The sequence below is a fragment of the Ascaphus truei genome, chromosome 6, assembly GCF_040206685.1.
Source record: "Ascaphus truei isolate aAscTru1 chromosome 6, aAscTru1.hap1, whole genome shotgun sequence".
In the NCBI taxonomy this organism is placed as follows: domain Eukaryota; kingdom Metazoa; phylum Chordata; class Amphibia; order Anura; family Ascaphidae; genus Ascaphus; species Ascaphus truei.
The window spans coordinates 99,098,613-99,121,849 of NC_134488.1; the positions used below are offsets into that span (position 1 = coordinate 99,098,613).

The 23,237-nt window shown below is 43.4% G+C and overlaps 1 protein-coding gene across 3 annotated transcripts in view; it reads left to right on the forward strand.

The window, feature by feature from the left end:
* Nucleotides 1–23,237, forward strand: part of LOC142497485 (sulfotransferase 2B1-like) — a 38,551-nt gene that overhangs the window by 9,214 nt on the left and 6,100 nt on the right. Inside the window, exons 1-4 of one of the 3 annotated variants that reach the window (XM_075605331.1) lie at nt 6,266–6,378; nt 7,592–7,734; nt 13,894–14,102; nt 21,842–21,968. In XM_075605331.1, the coding sequence (XP_075461446.1) occupies nt 7,599–7,734; nt 13,894–14,102; nt 21,842–21,968 (472 nt within the window). In that variant the 5' untranslated portion in view covers nt 6,266–6,378; nt 7,592–7,598. Of the gene's footprint in view, nt 1–6,265; nt 6,379–6,615; nt 6,749–7,591; nt 7,735–13,893; nt 14,103–21,841; nt 21,969–23,237 lie in introns of those variants that run through there. The other 2 variants (XM_075605333.1, XM_075605332.1) reach the window with 2 other exon arrangements.

Below are 23,237 nucleotides of genomic sequence, written 5' to 3' on the forward strand. Positions count from 1 at the left end.
GCGCAACCTGTCATGGCAGCCTCCGCTAGCCAGGTACGCCGCAAAGACTCCGGGGTCTCAGAGCGCTCCCTGCTCTGGCCCCCACCTTTGCGTTGTGCCAGCGGGTCCGTCTCTGCCTCTGGCGGCAACCGCGATCGCTCGGCACGCTACAGAGGTGGTCTCTGGAGGCAAAATAAGACCGGGGCTACATATACATATATATATATATATATATATATATATATATATATATATATATATATATATATATATACAGTGTTCAACAAACCTATACATCTGCACGCCCCAGGCGCGTGGATTTAACACCGTGGCGAGCTCCTATTGGCCCAAGCAGCACATGTGTTTTTTTTTTCATTTTTCCCTGCTCGCGCTGCTGTTTAATTTACCCCGCTCGCCGGAGGCGGGTTCATGTTGCTGCAGGAGCTTACCCCGCCTCTGGCTCCCTGAGCAGTGCCCTCCCTCCTCCCCCACCTCCTGAGCATGTTTCTCCTCCCCGTAGCAGCCAGAGAGTGCCTCCGCAGGCCACCGCATATCCCCAATGGCCCCCGCATACCTCCCAATGCCCCCCGCTTACCCCCAATGGCCCCCACATACCCTCAATTGCGGCCGCAGGCCCTCGCAGGCCCCCGCGTACCCCCATTGGCTGCCGTATGCCCCCGCAGGCCCCCTCAAACCTCCGATGTCTCTTGCAAGCTCCCGATGTTGCCCGCAGCCCCCGATGACTCCAACATACCTCCGATGGTGAGTGGGACTACCGGCGCCGTTTCTGGTAGTGTGTGTGTCTGTCAGTGTGTGTGTGTGTGAGTGTGTGAGAGAGAGCGTGTGTGTGTGTCTGTCTGTGTGTGTGTGTCTGTCAGAGTATGTGTATGTGTCTGTCAGAGTATGTGTATGTTTCGGTCAGAGTGTGTGTATGTGTCTGTCAGAGTGTGTGTGTGTCTGTCAGAGTGTGTGTGTGTGTGTGTCAGAGTGTGTGTGTGTGTCTGTCAGTGTGTGTATGTGTCTGTCAGAGTGTGTGTATGTGTCTGTCAGTGTGTGTGTGTGTGTGTCAGTGTGTCTATCAGTGTGTGTCAGTGTGAGAGTGTGAGAGTGTGAGTGTGAGTGTGTGTGTGTAGGATGACTGACTTGGTCTCTGTCTCTCTCTCTCTCTCTCTCTCACACCCTCTCTGTGTGTGTGTTGCTCTCTCTCTCTGTGTGTGTCGCTCTCTTTCTCTGTGTGTGTCGCTCTCTCTCTGTGTGTGTGTCGCTCTCTCTCTGTGTGTGTGTCGCTCTCTCTCTCTGTGTCGCTCTCTCTCTGTGTGTCACTCTCTCTCTCTCTGTGTGTCGCTCTCTGTGTGTGTGTGTGTGTCGCACTCTCTGTGTCGCTCTCTCTCTGTGTGGCACTCACTCTCTCTCTCACCCACTCTCTGTCTCTCTCTCTCACACTGTCTCACACTCTGGTCCTGGATATCTTACTTACCCTATACATCTTAACTGCCCTATACCAACATCGAAATAACCTATACTGCTTACTTCCAGATCTGACTCAAGCCTCACACAGGAGACATCGGAATCCCCCCTAACCCAGAAGACAGGTAAGAAACACCTCACCTCCAACATATAACATTGCGGGAATGAGGTACCTGGACTGCGGATCAGGTAAGATCACACATACACACACACACACACACACATACACACACACACACACACGTAACAAGGACTAATTGTTGTATAATGTAATACAATAAATAAACTTATGTCAAAAACGAATGTTGTTCTTAATAGGAATTTATTCAATTTATTTTATTTGTTTTTTTTTTAAGCGGGGCGGGACTAGGGCGGGGTTGGGGGCGGGACTAGGTGGCGAGATGATTTTTTGTTCGGCGAGTAGATTTTTGGGTGATTTGTCGACCACTGTGTGTGTGTGTATATATATATATATATATATATATATATATAAGAGGAAAAAAGCTGCGCCTTAAAGGAACATATAACTATGTATGTCTATGTAGATATATCTGATGTATAACCTAAATAGTCTAAGCAATATTGTAAAGGTATACAGACCTATAACCATAAGATGGGCCAAAAACAAACATACAACAACAATACATGAAAAAGCAAATAAAAGGATAAACCAGTCCTCAGATAGTTCCGATGATAAAAATGGATACTGGTATGTAGGGTCTCCGGCAGCTCTCAAAGTGGACCTACCACGTCCACAGGATATCTAAAAAGGAAAGAAGAGGAGAGAGCGCACGCCCATAGCGTATAAAAGTATATTTAATGAAGGGGAGGGGGGAGGGAGGGGTAAAAAACGCACTTACAAGAAGTACAATAAAATCAAGCATATGTGATAATAATCACCACCATCCGGTCTAACTGCAAGCTCTTGGGGCAGTCCCAGGCTCCGTTGGTGAAGGAGAAGCGTCTCAGCAAATTTCCAGGACTGATGTGAGTCATCCGGTCAAATTGAAAAAGTTAGCCGAGACATGATTGATTGTAACACAAGCAACGTAGTTTATTTGTTGCAATGCCCTTGCAATAAACAATATATTGGGAGGACAACAAGGAAACTCAAAATACGCATTGCAGAACATGTAAGAAACATTGAGAAAGGCCTACTACAGCATAGTGTATCCAAGCATTTTAAAGAGTTTCATGGCCAAGATCCAAGAGGCCTGAAATTTGTGGGCATTGAGAAAGTTAGACCTAGTTGGAGAGGAGGGAATCCGATAATAAAAATATCCAGACAGGAGACTTATTGGATTTATGCCCTCAAAACATTATCCCCACTTGGTCTTAACATCGATATAGATCTGGGTTCTTTTTTAAGAGACTAATTTCTATCCATGATTTGTATGGTCCACAAATAGTTATATACATCATCTGCGTAAATATAAGAATGAGGAATGCGATGAGTATTGCAGGATCTCTTTATGAGTATATCATCATGTGAGTTAAGAATGTACGCTATATGATTTGGCTATCTCCATAACATTTTTTCTGCACTAGCGTATGAGAGAACAGGTAGTTTGCATCTAACTGTCTATATTTGATTAACCATTTTCTATTTTTTCTTTCTGTACAATTGTAATAAAATGTCCCTTACTATTATTGGGTATGTATATCATAAGAAACATGCAGTGCCACTAGGAAGTGTTAATCTAAACACATATAATTGTTAAAATATATATGTAGCAACAAATTCTCTGGTCTACATCCAATCCGCTGTACGTCGAACCAACATAACGTGTAATAAGGATTTGTATGGATGTAATATGTTCCACTGGTGGGAATATGAGATGTAATTCCCAACAATAATAATAAGGGGTTAATATCATGGATGAGATTCCACTACACATCACCATAATTGGTCTAGTGTCAGTGGGGTTTATAGCTCCACGTCTGTAAAGGGTTAATAGTGGCATATACCCCACATTTTAAATATTAGTATATAATCTACCCCCAAACCACTAACCGGCTATGTAACATGTAGCCGTGACAAAACTCTGCAACAAGAAGGTTAGAATTAGTATATTCCCCCACATCACAATAAAACTAGTGATTAGTCATCAAATCCTTTATGGAATGGTGTCTAAGCAACTATTAGATAGAGGTATAAATGTTTAGAACCCATATAATGTGTCTGTATATTAAGCATAATTATACAATGTAATATGTATTATTTGTCTATTTTGTTTAGGTTGATCAATATATCAATTATGTATTAAATTAGAGGGTGACTACATATTTGAATTTGCTCTTGCTTATACTTGGTTATTCATCATTGAATCATCAAGGGCTACACAGTATGGTAGTAGTATAAATGGTACCTAATAGTAATCAATTGTTTAGCTATGCATTATATATATTAAAACCATAGAGCCAATGTATTATGGGAAAAAAAAAAAAATTCTTTAATTAATTAATTTTTTTTAAATTAACCAATTGCATAATGGAGGAGGGTATATAACCCTAGATGAGGGACAGAGAGCAGAATCAGCCCCTGACGAAGCCTAACGGAGAAACGCGTAGGGCGTGGTTTACAGACAGTGAACACAGTGTATTCAGCAGGAGTAACAGCAGACAGCAGCCAAGTGGTGCCTGGTGGCCGTTTGTCCCATTATTTGCCTGCAGGAAGATTAGCAGCGCAGAGGATTGAGGCCCCGCTCCCACAGCCCACCGGACGAACTCTCGCGAGAGGGAGTGACGTCATCGCGTCGTCACGTGGCACGGAGCGTCCCCAGGAGACGTGGGTGACCGGAGGAAGATTGAGAACTCTTCGTGGGAAAACAGAAAGAACTCTCTATTTGTGAAACCGGACAGCACCTACCTCTAAGTACCGTGAGTACTATATGCACAGCAGGTGCAGTGAAAGAGACATATGTAGGTTGATAACCACAGAAAGAGGCAGCTCACACAAGGAGACTGTGTGAAACAGTAGAGACACTTAGTGTGTGTGCTATTTATAACCTGGACTCATTTCCCTATTGGTTACAAATCTACAGATTAAGGACTGTTGAAGAAATCTGCATAGTGTTACTACCCTTTTCATATGAGTGTGAGATGCTCAGAATTCTCAAAAGTTTTATGATATCTCACAGAGTGTGAGTCTTTTACTTATAGTCTTTTTATTAATAATTTTAATAAACTGTGTTACGCTATTTGTGTTCTATCTCTCTTCCTGCATGGGTATCTTTGCTCGAGATTGCAATTGCTGTGGATAACCAGCTGTTCCAGATTCATCATTTAATTGTTCCAGATCCCAGAGTGGATACAAGGCTTGATAATATCCTATACGCTGTAAGTGCATATCATACCTTCTGGCGGTTTATTTGTTAGAACATACTACCCTATGTTTGTTTTTTCTTGTCTCCATTTGCGCCTAGGTCATTCTCTTTGGATATATATATATATATATATATATATATATATATATATATATATATATAAAACCAATAATTAGCGCTGAATAGACCAATAATATTGATATCAAAAAACGGTCTGTACACTAGACAATGATATATGACGGTAACATTTTGGATACGACGAGTCTGCTCTCTCCTGCACTGACCCTGGATTTTTTTCTATGATGATTCTGCTCTCTCCAATCCTGACCCCGGCTACGTACCCCAACGATCCACTACTCTCCACTCCTAGACCCGGCAAGTACCACGTTTACGCTGTCCTCTATAACCCTGACCCGGCTTGCAAGACTATCCTACACTCTAGATGCGCCCTCCCGGTTGTGGTCGCCATTCAATACCTATCCCTACCTCAGCCCCGTGGTCGCACCTCGTTTGTAGTGAGCTACGCGTTACAGGTTACGTGTCCCTAAGCCGGCTGAACCTCGGTAAGTAGAACTTGCAGAGGTCTCGCGCGGTCCCCGGCATTTAATGTAAATGCCTTGGTGAAAAGTGCAGGACATCTGCAACCACCCGCTCCCCCCCAAAAAAATCTCAGGGGGGGTGCGCCCCCCAGTTTGTGCACCGCTGCTATGTACCACGATTCCCATAGATTGTATCAAATCTTTTTTCTTCTACATCTTTAAAATTGTCCACCACCAGGAGTAATAGTTTCAGTAACTCCCATACAGTAAGTCTTCGTTTTACGACGCTTCGTTTTACGACGAATGGCTTATCCAACTCTGTCCAATGCATCCCTAAGGGCGGTTTTACGATGCCAAAATGGCTTATCCAACGCTCTTACGACGCTTTGCAAAGTTGCAACATTATGTCAATCGAAAGGCTGCAGTCAGGGAAATGTTAGTGTTATGCCGCGATTATACTCGTGGCGCGCATGCGTGTGTCACTGGCTGACACCGGAAGAAATGAATGAATGCCAATGAAGGTGCACATGGTGCGCATAACCAACCCACCGCGTGATTCTCTGAAAGACAAATAAATTTGTCTTTGCAGCGCGATGGCCGGGTCACGTGCAGGGTTCAGCCAATGAGAGCGAACCGCTCATGGACACGCCTCCACCACACCTCCCTGTCACCTCACACTCTCCTGAAGCAGAGTTCACATTCGTGCAAGCGACAGCCGTGCGTCATGTGCACGCGCTCTGTCATGCGCGCACAGTGAGTATAATCTCTGCGAACCTCTTGCAATTCTGAACTGCAGCATTTTGCTTTGACATACACGTTATAGACCCATCTGCAATTTTTCCTCTTTCTTTGCTTGGGGGTGGCAACCATGGAGAATGGAGATTGGTATGGAAATGTTAACAGCTCCATATCTGTTACACAAGAGGGCATGCATTTAAAAACAAGTTGGTTCATTCGACCCCACCCCTTGATACAGGAACTCACAGAAGTTTACAGTTGTCAGTGCAGCAGGTTCAACATTCCAGCAAATACCACTCATGCCAAAGGAATCAAACGCTTGACCAAAGGTACATTTGTTTTTCTTCTTTTTCGCACTAAAGGGATTTGAAGTACGGGACGTTTTAAGATCACTATTGAGTGAAACTAAAGTTGGACAGAAATCCACATGCACTAATTAAAGTGAAATAATAGTACTATAGATAGAGTACTGAATACCACACATTTTTATCTATAACCCTATAATGACATATACATTTCCACATATTTTTTTAATTACAGCAGTTTAAAAAAGGGCCTCGTCCCTATGTACCTATGGAATACACACAGCATAAACCTTTTAAAAATGGGATTGAAAAAAGTATCTTATTCAACAAGCTTTTGCTGCCTTGATATCAGGGACAGTCCTTTTGGTCAGTGAGGATGAAAACACAGTGTACAGTAAGTGTAAAAAGAAGCATCAGCAGGTATTTTTATTAATGAGATTGTTCATTTATAGTCCCGCCCAATAGTTATTTACATGGTGGATACTTGCCAATATAGTAGTATATGTAGAAAAGAGGTGGAATTTTAAGCCACTGGTTATATAACTTGAAACATACAAAATATTGCCCTATTATGTGGGATATGTTTTTATGGATATCACAATATAATATGGGGCACAATCACAACATTACTGTGTGTTTCAGTACGTTAGAAGTCTATTTTTGAGATTAGTACAGTAGATGTTGTCAATATGCATGATCTTTCTGATAAGGTCAGACTCCTTTCATTAATAGTTAAGGACGAACCTTGAAATATTACAGAACAGTTTATCTAGAAGTTGAGAATGATCTTCAGTGCTCTTTCATTCAACCTACTTTTCTATTAATAACATAAAAAAACATATTGGGAAACAAACATTGTATTTCAGACCGTATGCTTTCATGACATTGTTGCCACATTGGATTGACACGTTGTCTAAATTTAGCATAGGTTGAACTTGATGGACGTACGTCTTTTTTCAACCTCATCTACTATGTAACTATGTAACTATGTACAGGCACTATGTTTAGCTTCATGATGTAGTACAAAGTGCAAAAAAATAAGTAAAGGTAATATTATAAGAAAGTATGTAAAAGGTCATCCTGTGTACACTGGTAAGATTAAGTCAGCTGAATTGGAAGATATCAGAAGCAGCATTTCTGATTATTAAGAAAGTCAATACACTTTTGCATAAATTAGATATTCATTTAATAGAAAAAGAAGCTTGAAAAATCTAAATTCTTTTTTTTCTTCTTTTAGATAGAAAATGTCAATTGAGTACTTCCTTTATAAAGGGGTCAATTTTGCTCCTGGCATACACTTTGAGGAGAACCTCAATTTTGCAGAGAATGAATTCCAGGTGTTGGATGATGATGTTTTCAATGTTACCTACCCGAAATCAGGTAATTCATAAACATTCTGCCTGTCGTTTAACATACCTACGAGATGCTAAAAGAGTCAATCCAAGCGGCACTTAAATAAAAAAAAAATATATACAGTAGAGGCAACGTTTATTCTAACATTTGCCGTAAACTAGCCGGGTTACATTCTGGGTATGTGCTGGGTATGTGCTGGGTATGTTCTGGGCTAGTTTGAGGCACGTTTAAGGCATTTCTGCATTGACTAACGACCCATAGGATTAACACAGCAGGGATCCCTGGCATTCCAATTCAGTTTGAATGGGACTGCCAGGGACCCCCTGAGTTAATCTGATAGGCCATTAATCAATGCAGAAATGCTGGGGCTAGTTTAAGGAAAGTTTAAGGCATGTATTCAGAATGTACCTGGGTGTTTCCTGTTTTTTGGGGGGAATTGCCACTGGTTTTTGTTCGAATAAGAGTTGCCTCTACTGTATATATATATATATATATAGCCTTTGATTGCCTTTATTGAAAACCAATTGCCTATGATAACAATAGAATAATTCTACCGTGGTCAATCAGTAACGATCCTGCTTCCAGTGTTTACTTAATGGCTGCCTTTCAGTTTCAATCAATCCTTCAGTCAGTGTAACACATGCAGCTACAATGTATTCTTTTTGTATCAATCTTTTTATTGGTAACGTTCACATACAGATATACATACAGTAATGTCATGAGCCCATGACATTATAACGCAGTGCAACCAAATGGTGAACAATAAAATGTTTCCGTTTTCCTTAGAGAGAGAGAGGGGGGGAGGAGGGGAAGAGGATGGAAGACATACAGACGGGGGGGGGGGGGGGGAATCCGGTTTCTGTTCCCGACCGTTTGGGCATAGTGGGGATACCTTATCTCCCTATCCAGGGGTCCCATGTGTTCCAAAACTGTGGCATTTTTTTTGGAGCATGGCTGTGAGCTTCTCCGTGGACATGACCTCATTGATCCTTCTAGTTACTGTGTTTCTCGAAGGGGCTTTGATCTTTTTCCATGCTGCCGCGATCGAACATCTGGCCGCTGTGAGCATGGCCGTAATCAGCCTGGATAATGGCGGGGCAGGTCTTCTATGGGTTTGCTCAGCACAAAGGTCAGGGGATCTAGGGGAAGGTGAGCCCGAGGTCACGCAGATAAGTGTCTGGATCATAGTCCAGTATCTCTGAATCTCTGGACATGACCACCAAATGTGGGCCATGTCCCCCTTTTGACCACATCCCCTCCAGCACAGGTCTGGAGTGCCAGGGTAGACCTGGCTCAGCCTAGCCGGGGTCAGGTACCACTGGAATATAATTTTGTAGATATTTTCTTGTATTGTTATGCAAATTGATGTTTTAGCAGCTTGCTCCCAGACGTCCTCCTGGTCTATTGGAAGGCCGAGTTCCTGGGACCATTTTTGCATGTAACCGTGGGCCAGTGGGTCCAATGATGACTCCATCCCCTTATATATCTCAGAGATTAGACCCCTCTGGTAGGTGTTTGTAATGCATAGGGACTCAAACCTTGTCAGTGGGGGGAATTTGGAGTTTTTGGACAATGAGAGGAGGAAGTGCCTGATTTGCAGGTTCTTAAATAGGTGCATGTCTTGGGTTTGGGGTTTGTCTTTTAGTTCCTGAAAGGATAGGATCTCTCCCTTCTGCAGCAGATCGGCAACCATCCTAATACTAAGAACTTGGAACTGGTCAAATTGTCTTTGAGAGCACCCTGGTGGGAAATTGGGGTTCCCAAAGATGGGGGTGAGCTGTGAAGGGGAGGCTAGCAGAACATACTTCCCTTTGCTTTTAAGCCAGGCATCCCACGTGCTTCCCATAGCCCAGAGGTCAAACCTCTGTGGTCCTCCACCCCCTCCTCCTGGGGACCATAACGCCACTTGAAGAGATTAGGGGCGTGCATAGTGTGTCTCAATTGCGAGCCAACAGGCTGAGGCTGGGTTGCAATTCCAAACTACAGCCTGCTTCAGTTGTGCCGCGAAATAGTACCTGACCATATCGGGGACCCCCACCCCCCCCGCTCTTGAGGAAATCATCACTGATCTTGGGACCCTAGGTCTCTTGTCATTCCATATGAATTGGAGCAGAAGGGATTGGATATTCTTCAGAGCCGCCTGCGGCACCACTATGGGGAGGTTTTGGAAGTTATACAGTAATCTTGGAGAACATTCATTTTAACAGAGACTATTCTCCCAAACCAGGAAATTTTGTGTTTTTTCCAAGCTTCCAAGTCTTTTTTAATCTGATCAAATAATGGGGGGTAGTTATACTGGTAGAGGGAAGTATAGGAGTTTGATATTTTAACCCCAAGATATTTGATACAGGTGGAACTCCACTTGTATTTATAATTGGATTGTATGAGTTTCCACGTCTGGTCTGGGAGGGATATATTTAGGGCTTCTGACTTATCCATGTTAACTTTATAGTCAGAGACTGAACCAAATTGGGTCATTAACCTCTGAAGATTAGGGAGGGAGAAATTAGGGTCTGCGAGGGTCCGGATCACATCATCGGCAAATAGGGAGATTTTATATTCCTTTTCAGCAATTTGGATCCCCTTGATACTTTTTTCTTCTCTAATTTTGGCAGCCAGTGGTTCAATTGTTAATGGAGATAGCGGGCAACCTTGCCTGGTCCCGTTCCTGATTGTTATTGGGTCTGAGAAGCCACCTGAAAGTTTAACATACGCTGTTGGATTTTGGTAGAGGGCTCTGACCCCCTCCAGAAAAGGGCCACAGAAGCAAAACCTCAGCATTGTTTGGTCAAGGAAAGACCACTTGATTCTGTTGAACGCTTTTTCTGCGTCGAGGCTCAGAATCATTGCTTTGGACCCAGTGAGATGCATGTGGTCAATTATATCCACAATTTTGCGGGTGTTGTCGGAGGCCTGTCTTCCAGACACAAAACCTACAGTACTTGATCTACATGGATGAGTCTAGGGAGATACAATGTATTCTTATATTACTAAGGTAACATTATCTATTGTTACAGTTTCCAGCTCAAACTGCTGGGAATATTTGCAGCAAAAAATCACAAAACCGGAAAGTATTATAAAGTATCTTGCACTGCTGGAAAAGTGTGTTAAAACCTGCTATAGAAATCAAAGGGAGCTCAGTATATTAAAACTCATTAAGAATGGAGTTGAGTTGAATAATAATAAAAATATACATTAAATAATCTAATATTACAGAACTATTGAAAAAAAAAAAAACACGTAGGATATTGCTTGGATTGCATATTTAAGCAATAATACACAAGCATTGCTCTACCATGACTACATATCAGAAGTGCATGTATGTATGTATGTATGTATGTATGTATGTATGTGTCTTTATTTATATAGCGCCATTAATGTACATAGCGCTTCACAGCAGTAATACACGTGATAATCATATAAAGAAAAAATAACACATAATGGGAAGAAGTGCTTCAGACATAAAAGTAACATCTAGGAAAAGGAGTCCCTGATCTGAAGAGCTTACAATCTAATTGGTAAGAAGGAAGAACGTACAGAGACAGTAGGAGGGCAAGGCTGGTAAGTGCATCAGCAGGGGGCCAAGCTTTATGTATCAGGTGTATAGTGTTAGTCACAAAGCTACTCATATGCTTCGTTAAGCAGGTGTGTTTTAAGGTGGGTCTTAAAGGTGGATAGAGAGGGTGCTAGTTATGTATTGAGGGGAAGGGCTTTCCAGAGGTGTGGGGCAGTCAGTGAGAAAGGTTTAAGGCGGGAGAGGGCTTTAAATACAAAAGGGAAAGAGTCTGAGAGAAGACATCCTTGAGCAGAACGCAAAGTCGGGATGGTGCATAGTGAGAAATTAGGGCTGAGATGTAAGTAGGAGCAGAATAGTGTAAAGCTTTAAAAGAGATGAGGAAAATTGAGTGTATGATACAGGATTTGATAGGAAGCCAGGAGAGGGATTTCAGCAGGGAGACAGAGACAGATTTTGGAAATTGTAGTGTGATTCTGGCAGCAGCGTTTAGGATAGATTTTAGAGGAGACAGGTGAGAGGCAGGAAGGCCAAACAGGAGGAGGTTACAGTAACCGAGACGGGAGAGAATGAGGGCCTGTGTAAGAGTTTTAGCAGTCAAGCAACAGAGGAAAGGGCGTATCTTTGTAATATTGCAGAGGAAAAATCTACAAGTGGATGAAGAAGGTTAGAAAGCAATGAAAATATCTTTCTGCTAGATATCTATGGAAATAAATAATTTTCAGATCCGTTTTTAATGTATTACCATAATCAGACTTTTGTTTTCTTATAACTAAAATCTAAAATTCTGCTTTGTATGGCAGTGCATTGTGGGTAGAAGTGAAACTGTATGTGAGTAAAGGAATGTTTCTTTTCTTTCTATAAACTTTGCTTCACCTTATAAAGTGCAAAAACTGCTGTTTCTTTGTTCTGGCTAAAAGTCCCCTTTAGGCCCCTAGCCTCCTCCTTATCTGTTAACTCTCTCTTGTAGAGTTGGCGCAGCTGTATAACTTGGGAGAGAGGGAGGAGGGAGTTGAGTGTGCCATGCATCATATTTTTTCTTTTTCTTCTTTGTCTGCTAAAATATAGCAAAATGAATAACCGGTAACTATGTCAAAGCAAGATAAGAAGAAATATGCCCAATGTTGTAAAGCAGCGGTGCGCAAACTGGGGGGGGGGGGGTGTCTATGTTGGTTGTGTTTGAGTGTGCTGTGTGTGTTGTGTCTGTCTGTGTGTATGTGTGTGTTGTGTCTGTGTTGGTTGTGATTGAGTGTGTGTTTTGTCTGTGTTGGTTGTGATTGTGCGTGTTGTGATTGTGTGTTGTGTCTGTGTTGGTTGTGATCTGTGTGTTCTCGGTGTGTGTTGTGATTGAGTATGTGTGCTGGGTCTGTGTTGTGATTGTGTGTGTATGTGTGTGTAGGTGTTGTGAGTTGAATGCAGCGGTGTGCAAACTGGGGTGTGCCCCCTTGAGGGGGCGCAAGATTATTTAGGGGTGGCGTGTGGCGAAACCAGGTGCGGGCGGCCAGACACTGTGTGTGGGAGGGCGAAAAATCTGTGTAGCCTACCAAGAAGATGTGCGTGGGCGGCCGAACAGGATAGTGCAGGTGGTGGCCATGTGATGGTGTGTGCACACACTGGGGCTTCGGAGGTACGGGGGAGGAACACACCCTAGCACTGTTATGTCAAACACCCCTCCTTCCGGTGTCTGCCCTGCAATAGCGCTGTGGTTCTGCTCTCCTCCGCTGGCAACCTGCTTATCTGGGATCCTCTGCAAGTGAAAAGGTAGGCTGCCACTATATCAATCCTACTATGAATGTACAGAAATAATTTTAAAAAAAAGTGACAACACAACATTGAAAATTTAAAAAAATAAATATATAATACATAATACTGTAGGTAGGAGTTTGGATGACAGCATGCAAAAGAGCAGGGAGAATAAGAAGGCAAATCGGAGAAGGAAAAAAAAAGGGAGGGGAAGGGGGAGAGAGGTAAGGGAGGTAGCAAAAAGGTGGATTAATGCCCCCCAAAAGGATTGCCTTTGTGCACGTATGCTCTCTTAAGCTTGGCGCTTGAAGAGACAAACAAAATTGACTTTGAAGCACGCTCAGCAGCAGTCAATACACACACACACAGCCACACACAGACACATACACAAATAGCCCGATCCACGTCCTCCCCACTCGTGCTTGAAAAATTATGCAGGACACCCTGTGCTCATGCTTGGAGAGTTGGTGATGTCACCGCTCTCAGGGGCAGCGTGGACGCAGCCTAATTTTGCAAGAGCGAGCTGTTGAAATATGTAAGTATTTACACATATTTGTACAGTATTTACATTGTATACCTTTTAATAAAGTTTTTTTCATGTGATTTTTATTACATCAGGCAGGGGGGGCCGAAAAATTTCATGGATGAAAAGGGGGGCTCAGCATAAAAAGTTTGCTCACCCCTCACCCAATGTAAAACTGACACTCAGAAATGATGCATGCACGCCTCCTTGCTCAGAGTATAAAATATGACTGCTTAAGGCTAAAATCTCTGTGCATTTATGTTAGATCAGACAGAGGTGTTTGATTGTATGTAAATGTTACCCTTGCTTGTAGCTGCAGCAATAATAAAAGTTCTTAACAGATTGCTTTACATAAAAATTAGCACGGACTCTGTTTCTTCCACATATCATTCCCTCTCTCTTGCAGGTACAAATTGGATGCTAGAGATTTTGAATCTCATCAAATGTCAAGGAGACCCCACTTGGTGCAACAGTGTACCAAACTGGGAGAGATCTCCATGGTATGAAACAAGAGATGGACAATCCCAAATCAAGGATGTGCTTTCCCCAAGGGTCCTTTGTTCCCACCTACCATTCCACATTTTTTCTAAGTCTTTCTTCACCTCCAAAGCTAAGGTAGGTAAACTGTTGGGAGAAAAAAGTAATTGTGACAACAATAAATGCTGTATCGTTATTTGTATGTTTGAAAAAGAGTTTTGATAACAGTTTATTTCATTACATTTAATTGGATTTTCTCTTAACCACCACACTATATGTAGGGCTATGTATGTGTACCCCACCTGTGACATGGGGGATGAGGTGTGGCAAAGCCTTTTACCTTTGATCTTTTACCTTTTGTGATGCTTGATCTTACAAAAATGTTCTGAGTTGGTCTTCCTATGGATGGTGAACTAGGGAAGAAGTTCCCATGTTAACAATGTCTCCACCTAAAAAGGGTTGGTATCTCCTCAGCTGTCTAGGAATAATAACACACACAAACAGAATACTGTACTTATGGATCAATATGTAGTTCAATTATGGAGTCAACAGCCACAAAGGGAGTATATGGTGAAAACATTTATTTGCAGGAACAGAAAGGGAACTGTAACTCAACAATGGGTACATCAGGCGCTGCTAGAGAATCAGTGTGCAGAATACTTGTGTTTGCAGTGGGGGTCAGAGAATAAGCAGAGGATGCATCAGATTCTGATTAGTAATCAGATGGAAGGGCGCTAGGCTTCACAGCGGGAGCATAGGAATCAGCAATGGGTAGATCAGGCGCTGCAGGGAAATCCAAGAGAGGTGCGTTTGTCATTACAGTGGGGACATGGGAATCAGTAATGAGTACATCAGGCTCTTCACAGGAATCAGTGAGGAAATTATCATCCTTACCCCATGTGGCAGGACGGCCTTGCGGCAGGGTCAGTAAGACGCTAGACGCTGTGTAAAGTTTTAACTGTAGTTGTTTATTAACCACAAACAAATAAACATAATGGGTACTGTCCCATTAAATCATAATTAAACATAGGAAATTAACACCTATTCCCTTTAGGGAAAGCTAACTACACCACAGCTTTTGCCCTACCTAACTGCATGGCCAGCTAGCTGGTTCCCAAGCCAAAACATGTCCTGGCATATGGAACAAAGTAACACAGTCTCTGCACAGAACAATAAAGGGTTTTTGCTTATCTGTCAGTCCTTGTATTTATCCAGTTGTGATTCACAGCTGGACCCTTCAGGCCTGCTTCTTTCTGTCGTAGGGTCCAATACAGCCAGACTCTCCCCGGCTGGGAGAACTTTCACTTCCCCTCTCTCTGTGGAATAAAGCAGTCTCTCTGTATAGCAGCTTCCTTTTTCTTTTAAAACACTTGTTTCACTGAGGAGCCCAGCCCCTGATTAATCAGATTTCAGCTGCTGCTCTGTCTCTGAGGAGATTAAGGCTAAGGCCCCGGTCACGACGCTGTAACGCGCGCCCGCGCTTTTGGCGGCGCGTTCAGCCGATTCCCCGGTCTGCAGCTCACTGCATGAGCAGAGACCGGGGGGGGGGGGCGTGGCGGAGGAGTGACGGGGGCGCGGCCATGACGTCACCTGGCAGGTTTGCCCTCATTGGCTGAACCGCCGGGGGCGTGCCTAATCGCTCGACGCGAGTCCTGCTCTCAATTCTATTGAGAGCAGGAGTAGCACTCGCGCGAGCGCTGCGGCCCCACCTTGCAGCGGGCCTGACGCCATTGCGGGGAGGGCTCTCGTGCGCAGCGTCCGCCACAGCGGATGCTGTAGTAGGCAGCGGGGGCAAGGCCTAACGCTCTGTGGACTGGCTGCAGTGTCTCTCAATTCACTGTTCCAGCCTACCGAGTCAGTGACTCTGTCACACCCAGCAGAGGACTTCTCGCTCAACCTCATCTTCCATTGGTTTGACAGCAAATTTTCCCAGGCATCGTGTTATTATCTTTTCATTGTTACTGGCGTGAGCATCTGCATCTGACTCAGCAGCATTGATCTCCAGCAGCTCAACATTGGAGGCGCTCTTATCAGCTCTGACTGTATCCCGTGGCATCTCTCTTTTTCGGTTTATTATTTTATTCAGACGAAAACACAGCTGAATTACCAGTGATGCCTTTCTCATCATATTATAGCGGTTACAACTCTGTTTCATTCTAGTCGCAGACTGAATCTTGATGGCGGTGGCTTTCATAATAACGAATCTTGTTTGGATCACGTGGGCACTGTAGAATGACTGGATCTGAATTACTGTACACTGTTCAGTCGTCACTTGGTTCTTCTTTCCAGCATCTTGTGGAAAGCAGACTGTAGCACTGAGACAGCATTGCAAATGTGCCTATAGGAACGCCCAGCTTGTTTCGTTATGACGCAGGATCTGTATCCGGATGGAATCATACAAGCATCTTTCTTCATATTTCTGTAGCGTCTTTCTTGCTGAAACTTTCTAACATTTGACTGGAGTACAATCACACATTGCTTCAAATGTTCATACTTCTTTCTTTGTTGTTGCATTCTACAACTCGACTGAAGAATGTAGGCTACTTTATTCCAGCGACAAAGCTGTCAAATTTTTAATCCCCTGTAGCCATGGCTTGACCAGACTGCCTCTCTGCTTCCTGTCACGTAAGTCCTTTGTAGCTACAGGCTGTGGCAGGCTACCCTAGGACTTTGACCTCCCCCTCATGCTGACCCTCGGAGTGACAGAAGAGGTGGTGCCCCAAGGGTCTGTGTATAACCAATCATGGTGCAGACCTTGTGCCCTCCCCTTCTAGAGCATCAGAGAGGAAGTGCTAAATTATAAGTAGTTCAGCTCCCACCCTCCTGGGGTGAGGAAGCAAGAAGCTCAGCTCCTCATGGCTGAGAGTGAGACATGCAGTCAGTCCCTCATGGGCTGACTGAGCAAGAGATATTATAGGCCTCAAGTCTACCAGAGAGCCAAGGCACCATCCAGAGGTCTGGGGACCCAGATCAATCCTCATGCATACACTGTACTGCTAGCAGTGGCTGGTACAATAAATCATCCCTTTTTATATAGCCCTGCCTGAGCTATCAGTCTATTGGGTAGGGGTATGGATGGAATGTGCCCTAGTGGGGGACTGACTCTGGAAATCCTGGAGCCCACTAGATCTACAAAAGCCTGTCCTGTTCCCCACACCATCATGGACCACTCAGCTCTCCTGGACCCTCACAGGTATGACCGCACCACAAACAGCTGTAACCAGTAGTACATCTTCCAGGGGGGGGGGGGGGAGAACTGTGTTACACCTCTATAGATAGTGTATCATAGTCTCTGGCCACTACCTATTCCTCTGGGCCCTAACAGTATAAGTCCTGCTAGGGTCAGGCACTGGAGGGGTTGATTCCTCATGTCGGACCTGTTTGCTTTTGCAGCTTTGGATGCAGTAAGTGTATCCAAGGGCGGGCCTAGCAACAACCAGAGAGTGTCAGCCTGGGGGAGGATACTGGCTGAGTCACATGTTTAGATGTGATGCCTGTCAGTATCAGACCAGCCCTGTTATGGGGCAAGGTTACAATCCCATCCCCTGGGATACTGGCACCCTCCCAGAAGTCAGTCTGTCTTCCCTTCCTCTGAGGAGTGGAAGTGTGTGATATCCTTAGCACCATCAGGGATAAGGAGCTGGAGGGGGCCTGCAAGACCTTATCCCTAAAGGAGGGCTGTACAGTCTGTCTGACCTGTTGCGTACATATAAAGCGCAGGTGAACCATCTCCGTGTGTGGCTAACTGTCCAGACAATAAGAAGTTGTCAGCATGGATCATATGAGACCATATGAGAACGAAGCACTCTTAAAGCCTGTCCTGATTCTCCCCACACCATCGTGAAGCAACTCAGAGCCTCCTAGATTACTAACAGGTATGCACAGCACCATGGAACATGCAGGTGGCGACCCAATCTTACATAGGGTGGGGTAAAGATGCTACAATAGCTTGAATGATGACAGCTGCGGAGCATTTGCACAGATAACTCTCTCTCCATCCTTCCTTCGATAAGGGCTCTGTAGTATCTCTGAAGTGTTGGGATGCTTCTATTCTTTCTTTCAGAGTCTGCTCTGATTTTAGAAAGTTCCAACTGAAAATATAGGGTGTTGCCTCTTTCCTTTTCCATGGTGCCCTCTGCTTTTTCCAGTGCTAATTGCATCCTTGGTTTTGCTTTCACCAAACATACACCTTAGCAATTGCTGCAGACAGACATTTCTGTGCCTCAGCCTTAGCTTTTTTCCTCTTTATCCAATCGTCCCCAGAGGCAATCAGTCTAATTCTATGCAGATTGAAATGTCTGCACTAAGGCATTCTTAGGGCTGTTATATAGTGCTGGGCACGCGCTACACGTGCATGCGCGCAGAATTTTAGTTGGCTGACGTTAGTCAGCCTTTCTATAATGGCGCCGCGCGCATGCACGGCAGGGGGCGGGAAGCCGACAGACAGCGGCGAAGATGGGGAAATTCATCTTTTCGCACCGCTACCGGCGCTGAATGTATGTATATGTGTGTGTGTGTATATACAGTATGTATGCATGTGTATGTATGTGTGTGTGTGTATGTATTTGTGTGTCTACACAAATGTAATAAATAAAGGTGTCATCTTTCTTTTGAGCAACCTTTTCCGTTGCCACCACTCCTGGGACGATTCTGCTAGCCACTCTAGGCTGCGGCATATCTCGGTTCCCTTGTAACACGTGTTTTCCTGAAATTGCAGGGTGATCTTTAATTACTTCAACTTCCACAGTAACCTGATAACCATCTTTCTTCTTCTTTTTCTTCCTCTTTACCTTGGGAAGTTCTGATACATCAGTGGTACCATGCTCACACTTACTGCTCAAAACTTCTGTATGTTTCCTGTACCCATCGCGTGTAGAATCAGAAATGGGTATCTCGGGCTGTTCACAGGAGTCAGTGAGAGACAATCTTGTCTTTAAGCTGCAGCAGAAATAGGGAAACCAAACACCCCAGGAAAACCAGTGAAAAGTGAATGTGTCTTTAAAGTAGGAACTTTGAAATTAGCAATAGAGATATTTAAAAAAACACCAGGGAAATGAGAAAAAGCAGAACCTGTTTTTTGAACGGGGGCCTTAGAATCAGTAATGGATATATCACATATTGGGGGGAATCACATAACAGAAAACAATAGGAACAGTGCTGATCTGTGAAATCGAGTCTTTAGAACTACTGGAGCAGTGGTTGCACCAGACACTGCAGAAGAGTCAGAGAAAGATAGCCTTGTTTTTTTTTAAATTTAGTTTTTTGAAGCAGAAGGGATTTAAGCAAGCACTGTAGAGGAGTCAGGGAAAAATATGCTTGTCTCTGAAGTGGGAGATTGAACATCCGCAGTGGTTATAGAGGTACTGCAGAGGAATCAGGGAAAAGCAAGTTTGTCTCTGACAAGGGAGTCTTATAACCAGCAGGGGTTAAATCAGGCTCTGAAGAGGAGCACCTGCCCCGAAGAGCTTACAATCGAATTGGTAAGTAGGAAGAACGTACAGAGACAGTAGGAAGGTGTTCTCATAAGTGCATCTCCAAGGGGCCAAGGTTTATGTATGAGGTGTAAAGTATCAGCCACGGAGCTACTCATGTGCTTCGTTAAGGAGATGTGTTTTAAGATGGGTCTTAAAGGTGGATAGAGAGGTGCTAGTTGGATATTGAGGGGAAGAGCATTCCAGAGGTGTGGGGCAGTCAGTGAGAGAGGTCGGATAGGGCTTTAGACACAAAAGGGTAGATTGAAGACATCCTTGAGTAGAAAGCAAGAGTTGGGATGGTGTATAGCGAGAGATTAATGCTGAGCTATAAGGAGGGGCAGAAGAGTGTAACGCTTTAAAAGTAAGTAGGAGAATTGAGTGTGTGATACGGGATTTGACTGGAAGCAGAAGAGGGATTTCAGCAGATCTAGGAAAGAGTAGAGTGATTCTGGCTGCAGCATTTAGGGTAGATTGTATGGGAGACAGATGAGAGACAGGAAGGCCGGATAGCAGAGAGTAGTCGAGATGGGAGAGAATGATGGCCTGTGTCAGAGTTTTAGCAGTCGAGCAGCAGAGGAAAGGGCATATTTTTGTAATATTGTGGGGGGGAAATGACAGGTTTTAGCTACCTTTTTGAATGCAAGAGGAGTTGATTGTGACCCCCAGGCAGCGTGCTTGTGCTTCTGGGTTTATGATAGTTCTTCCAACAGTAATATAGTAGGGCCAGGTTTGGGGGAGATATGAGGAGCTAATTTTTGACATGTTAAGATTAAGTCGGTGGAGGGCCATCCAGGATGATATAGCGGGGATACATTCAGAAACTTTGGTCTGTACAGCAGTTGCAAGGTCAGAGGTTGAAAAGTAAATTTGTGTCATCAGAATAGAGGGGATATTTGAACCCAAGAGATTTGATTAGGTCACCTAGACAGAGTGTGTAAAGAGAAAGGTGAAGAGGTTCCAGGACAGAATCCTGGGGTACCCCCACAAAGAGATTGATAAAAGAGGAAGAGGTGTAAGCAAAAGAGACACTGAAAGTAGGATGGGAGAGGTAAGAGGAGATCCAGGATATAGCTTTGTTACAAATACCAACAGCATGGAGAATGTGAAGGAGAAGAGGGTCGTCCACATTATCAAATGCTGCAGAGAGGTCAAATAATATGAGCAGAGTGTAATGACCCCTGTCTTTGGCAGCATGGAGGTCATTAGTTATTTTAGTGAGGGCTGTTTCAGTTGAGTGAGCAGTGCGGATGCCAGATTGTTTTATCTGTGGCCCAATGGTCACTTATTGACCATAGTCCTCTTAATTTGATTAATGAATTACATCTATACTTGGCCTGCTGTATGGATCTCAGCACCAAGTGCATTTATGTTTTTTTTTATTTTATATCTTATCAATAGGATATATTTTAGAATTTCGTTTACATGGCTTTTTCTTTACTTTCTCCTTTTCTGTTAGATTTGACCTGATTTTCTTCCTTTTTTTTCCATTACACTCACACACCATTTATGTTAATTACTGTGATATACTAGTTTGAGGTTTCCTTCACTAAGCAGGGTTTGTTTAATTGGTAGCACCTATTTACACATTTATTAACATTGTTTATTAATTAGAGGGAAATTGCAAGAATTAACATTATTCTAGATTCTAAATCCCAATTTTATAGGGGTAGTAGAATGATGTTAGAAATAAACGATACCTTCTACGCATTATTTGGTTATAACGTTTAAGGATAGCAAAAAGCTACGATATATAGGAATGAATTGACCTCCAGTACACAGAAAGTGAAACAGTGTTTGATGCCAAAATATACAAGGCAGTAATACCGTATCCTTAAAATATTTTATAACAAAAATAATAGAACATTTATTGCAAAGCTTCATGGAATCAAGTTCAATTACATTATATAAACAATAATAACCAATAGTCATAACCGATTGAGTGTGAGTCCTCTGATTACTATACTCCATAATAGTGACAAGTGTATAAAAGAAAAGTTAAATTTTATTAAATTTTGAGTGCAGACACATATGGGTATTTTTGTATTCCTTTGGTAGACACCTAAGAGGTAAAATAATTATTTGGAACAGTAAACAAAAAAAATTGTCCTTTTGATGTATTTAATTATAATAATATATGCATCATGAAACCTCTCCTATAACTACACTACTTATGACCACATACACATGAACAAGGAGTTTGTGGTGAAAAGTTGGGGCAAATGTGTTTCATACATTGTTGAAATGTGGACATTTTGCATATCCTTCTAAGGGTAGCAGTCACCAAAGTGCCATTTAGAAACAGTGGTACTGTCTATTGCAAAAGACTTGGTAGGTGTTTGATTACCATTACCCAAACTAGAATGATCCACATATAGCTGCAAATATTTTGTGATAATCTTTCAGATCATTTACACAATGAGGAACCCGAAGGATGTCTTTGTGTCTCTGTTTTATTTTGCCAAGATACTCTCCCTCTACAACAATACTGAAAACTTCCAGCTGTTCTTAGAAAACTTTTTGCAAGGAGACGGTGAGTCAGTGAGATGAAGAGAACCACACAACAGAATTCTGATATACACACATTATGGTTGCTAAGATGCTCAAAGAGATGCCCCCACTCCAACGAACAACCCTCCCCCAGTCAACAACTAGGCCTGGGAAACCTGTAAGCGGTCTGGTGCTAAAGTTCAGGTGAAGGAAGTAACCTATCATAAAAAGCTTATATTCTACTCAGGGCCACCAACAGGGTGGGTCTGCCGGGGTTGGCATCCCGGGCCCGGTGTGTCAGTTGGGCCCAACCTCTGGCCATGCCCATCTGCTGGTCCTCTTGCCCCGGCTCTCCCTTAGCAGCAGCCTGCATGACTCTATCCCTCTTTCACATGCTGATGGGCCTCTCTGACGTTGGCGCACCGGAACGCTCTGTCGTCAGCGCTCTCTGCTTCCGGCATGTAACGGCATGAGAGGGAGGCCTGTCGGAAGCTCAGCGTGGGACAGAGGGATAGAGACATGCAGGCTGATGCTGAGAGGAGAGTCAGGGTATGGCCGCAAGATCACCGGATGCCGGGCCTGGCAAGAGGTCGAGCCCAACTTGCAGTGCCGGCTGCCGGACCCATCATCCACTGGACCCGGCCTGATCATCCACAAGGTAATTTTTTTTATATGCATTGTGGGGGTCTTTTTAATATGTATTGGGATGGGAATCTTTTTTTATATGTATTGGGGGTGGGCTTTTAAAAAATATGTATTTGGGAGGTGGAGGTCTTATACTTGTATTGGGGGGTGTTTTTATTTTAATATGTATTGGGAGGTGGGGTCTTTTTAATATGTATTGGGGAAGTGGGGGTCTTTATAATATGCATGGGAGGGTGGGTGTCTTTAAATTGCATTGGAGGGTGGGGGTTTAATATTTTTATTTTATTATATATATATATTATATTTAACAGAATTCACAAACATTTGTATGAATTTAGCATAGGGACCTGTTATTGAGGCTTTCCTTGATGTTGGTTAGCAGGCTTGTCATTATTTGATCAATACATGCAACCAAAAGTCTCGTTTGTCTTACAGACTTAGGTTTCACTATATATATTTATTTCCCCATTTATTGTTAGCCCAATGGGAGAATCGCAGGGATTCACTTTCTGTTTTTTCCCATATGTATGGCCTATTTTTTCGCCAGCAACATGCTCCCTACACGGAGAAGCACGGTGAATATATATATTTAGAAAACCAGGCACTCGCATATGCGTAAATAAAGGTGGTGATAGGGTGAAGACCGTCCAGGTGTCAGCAAGGCAGC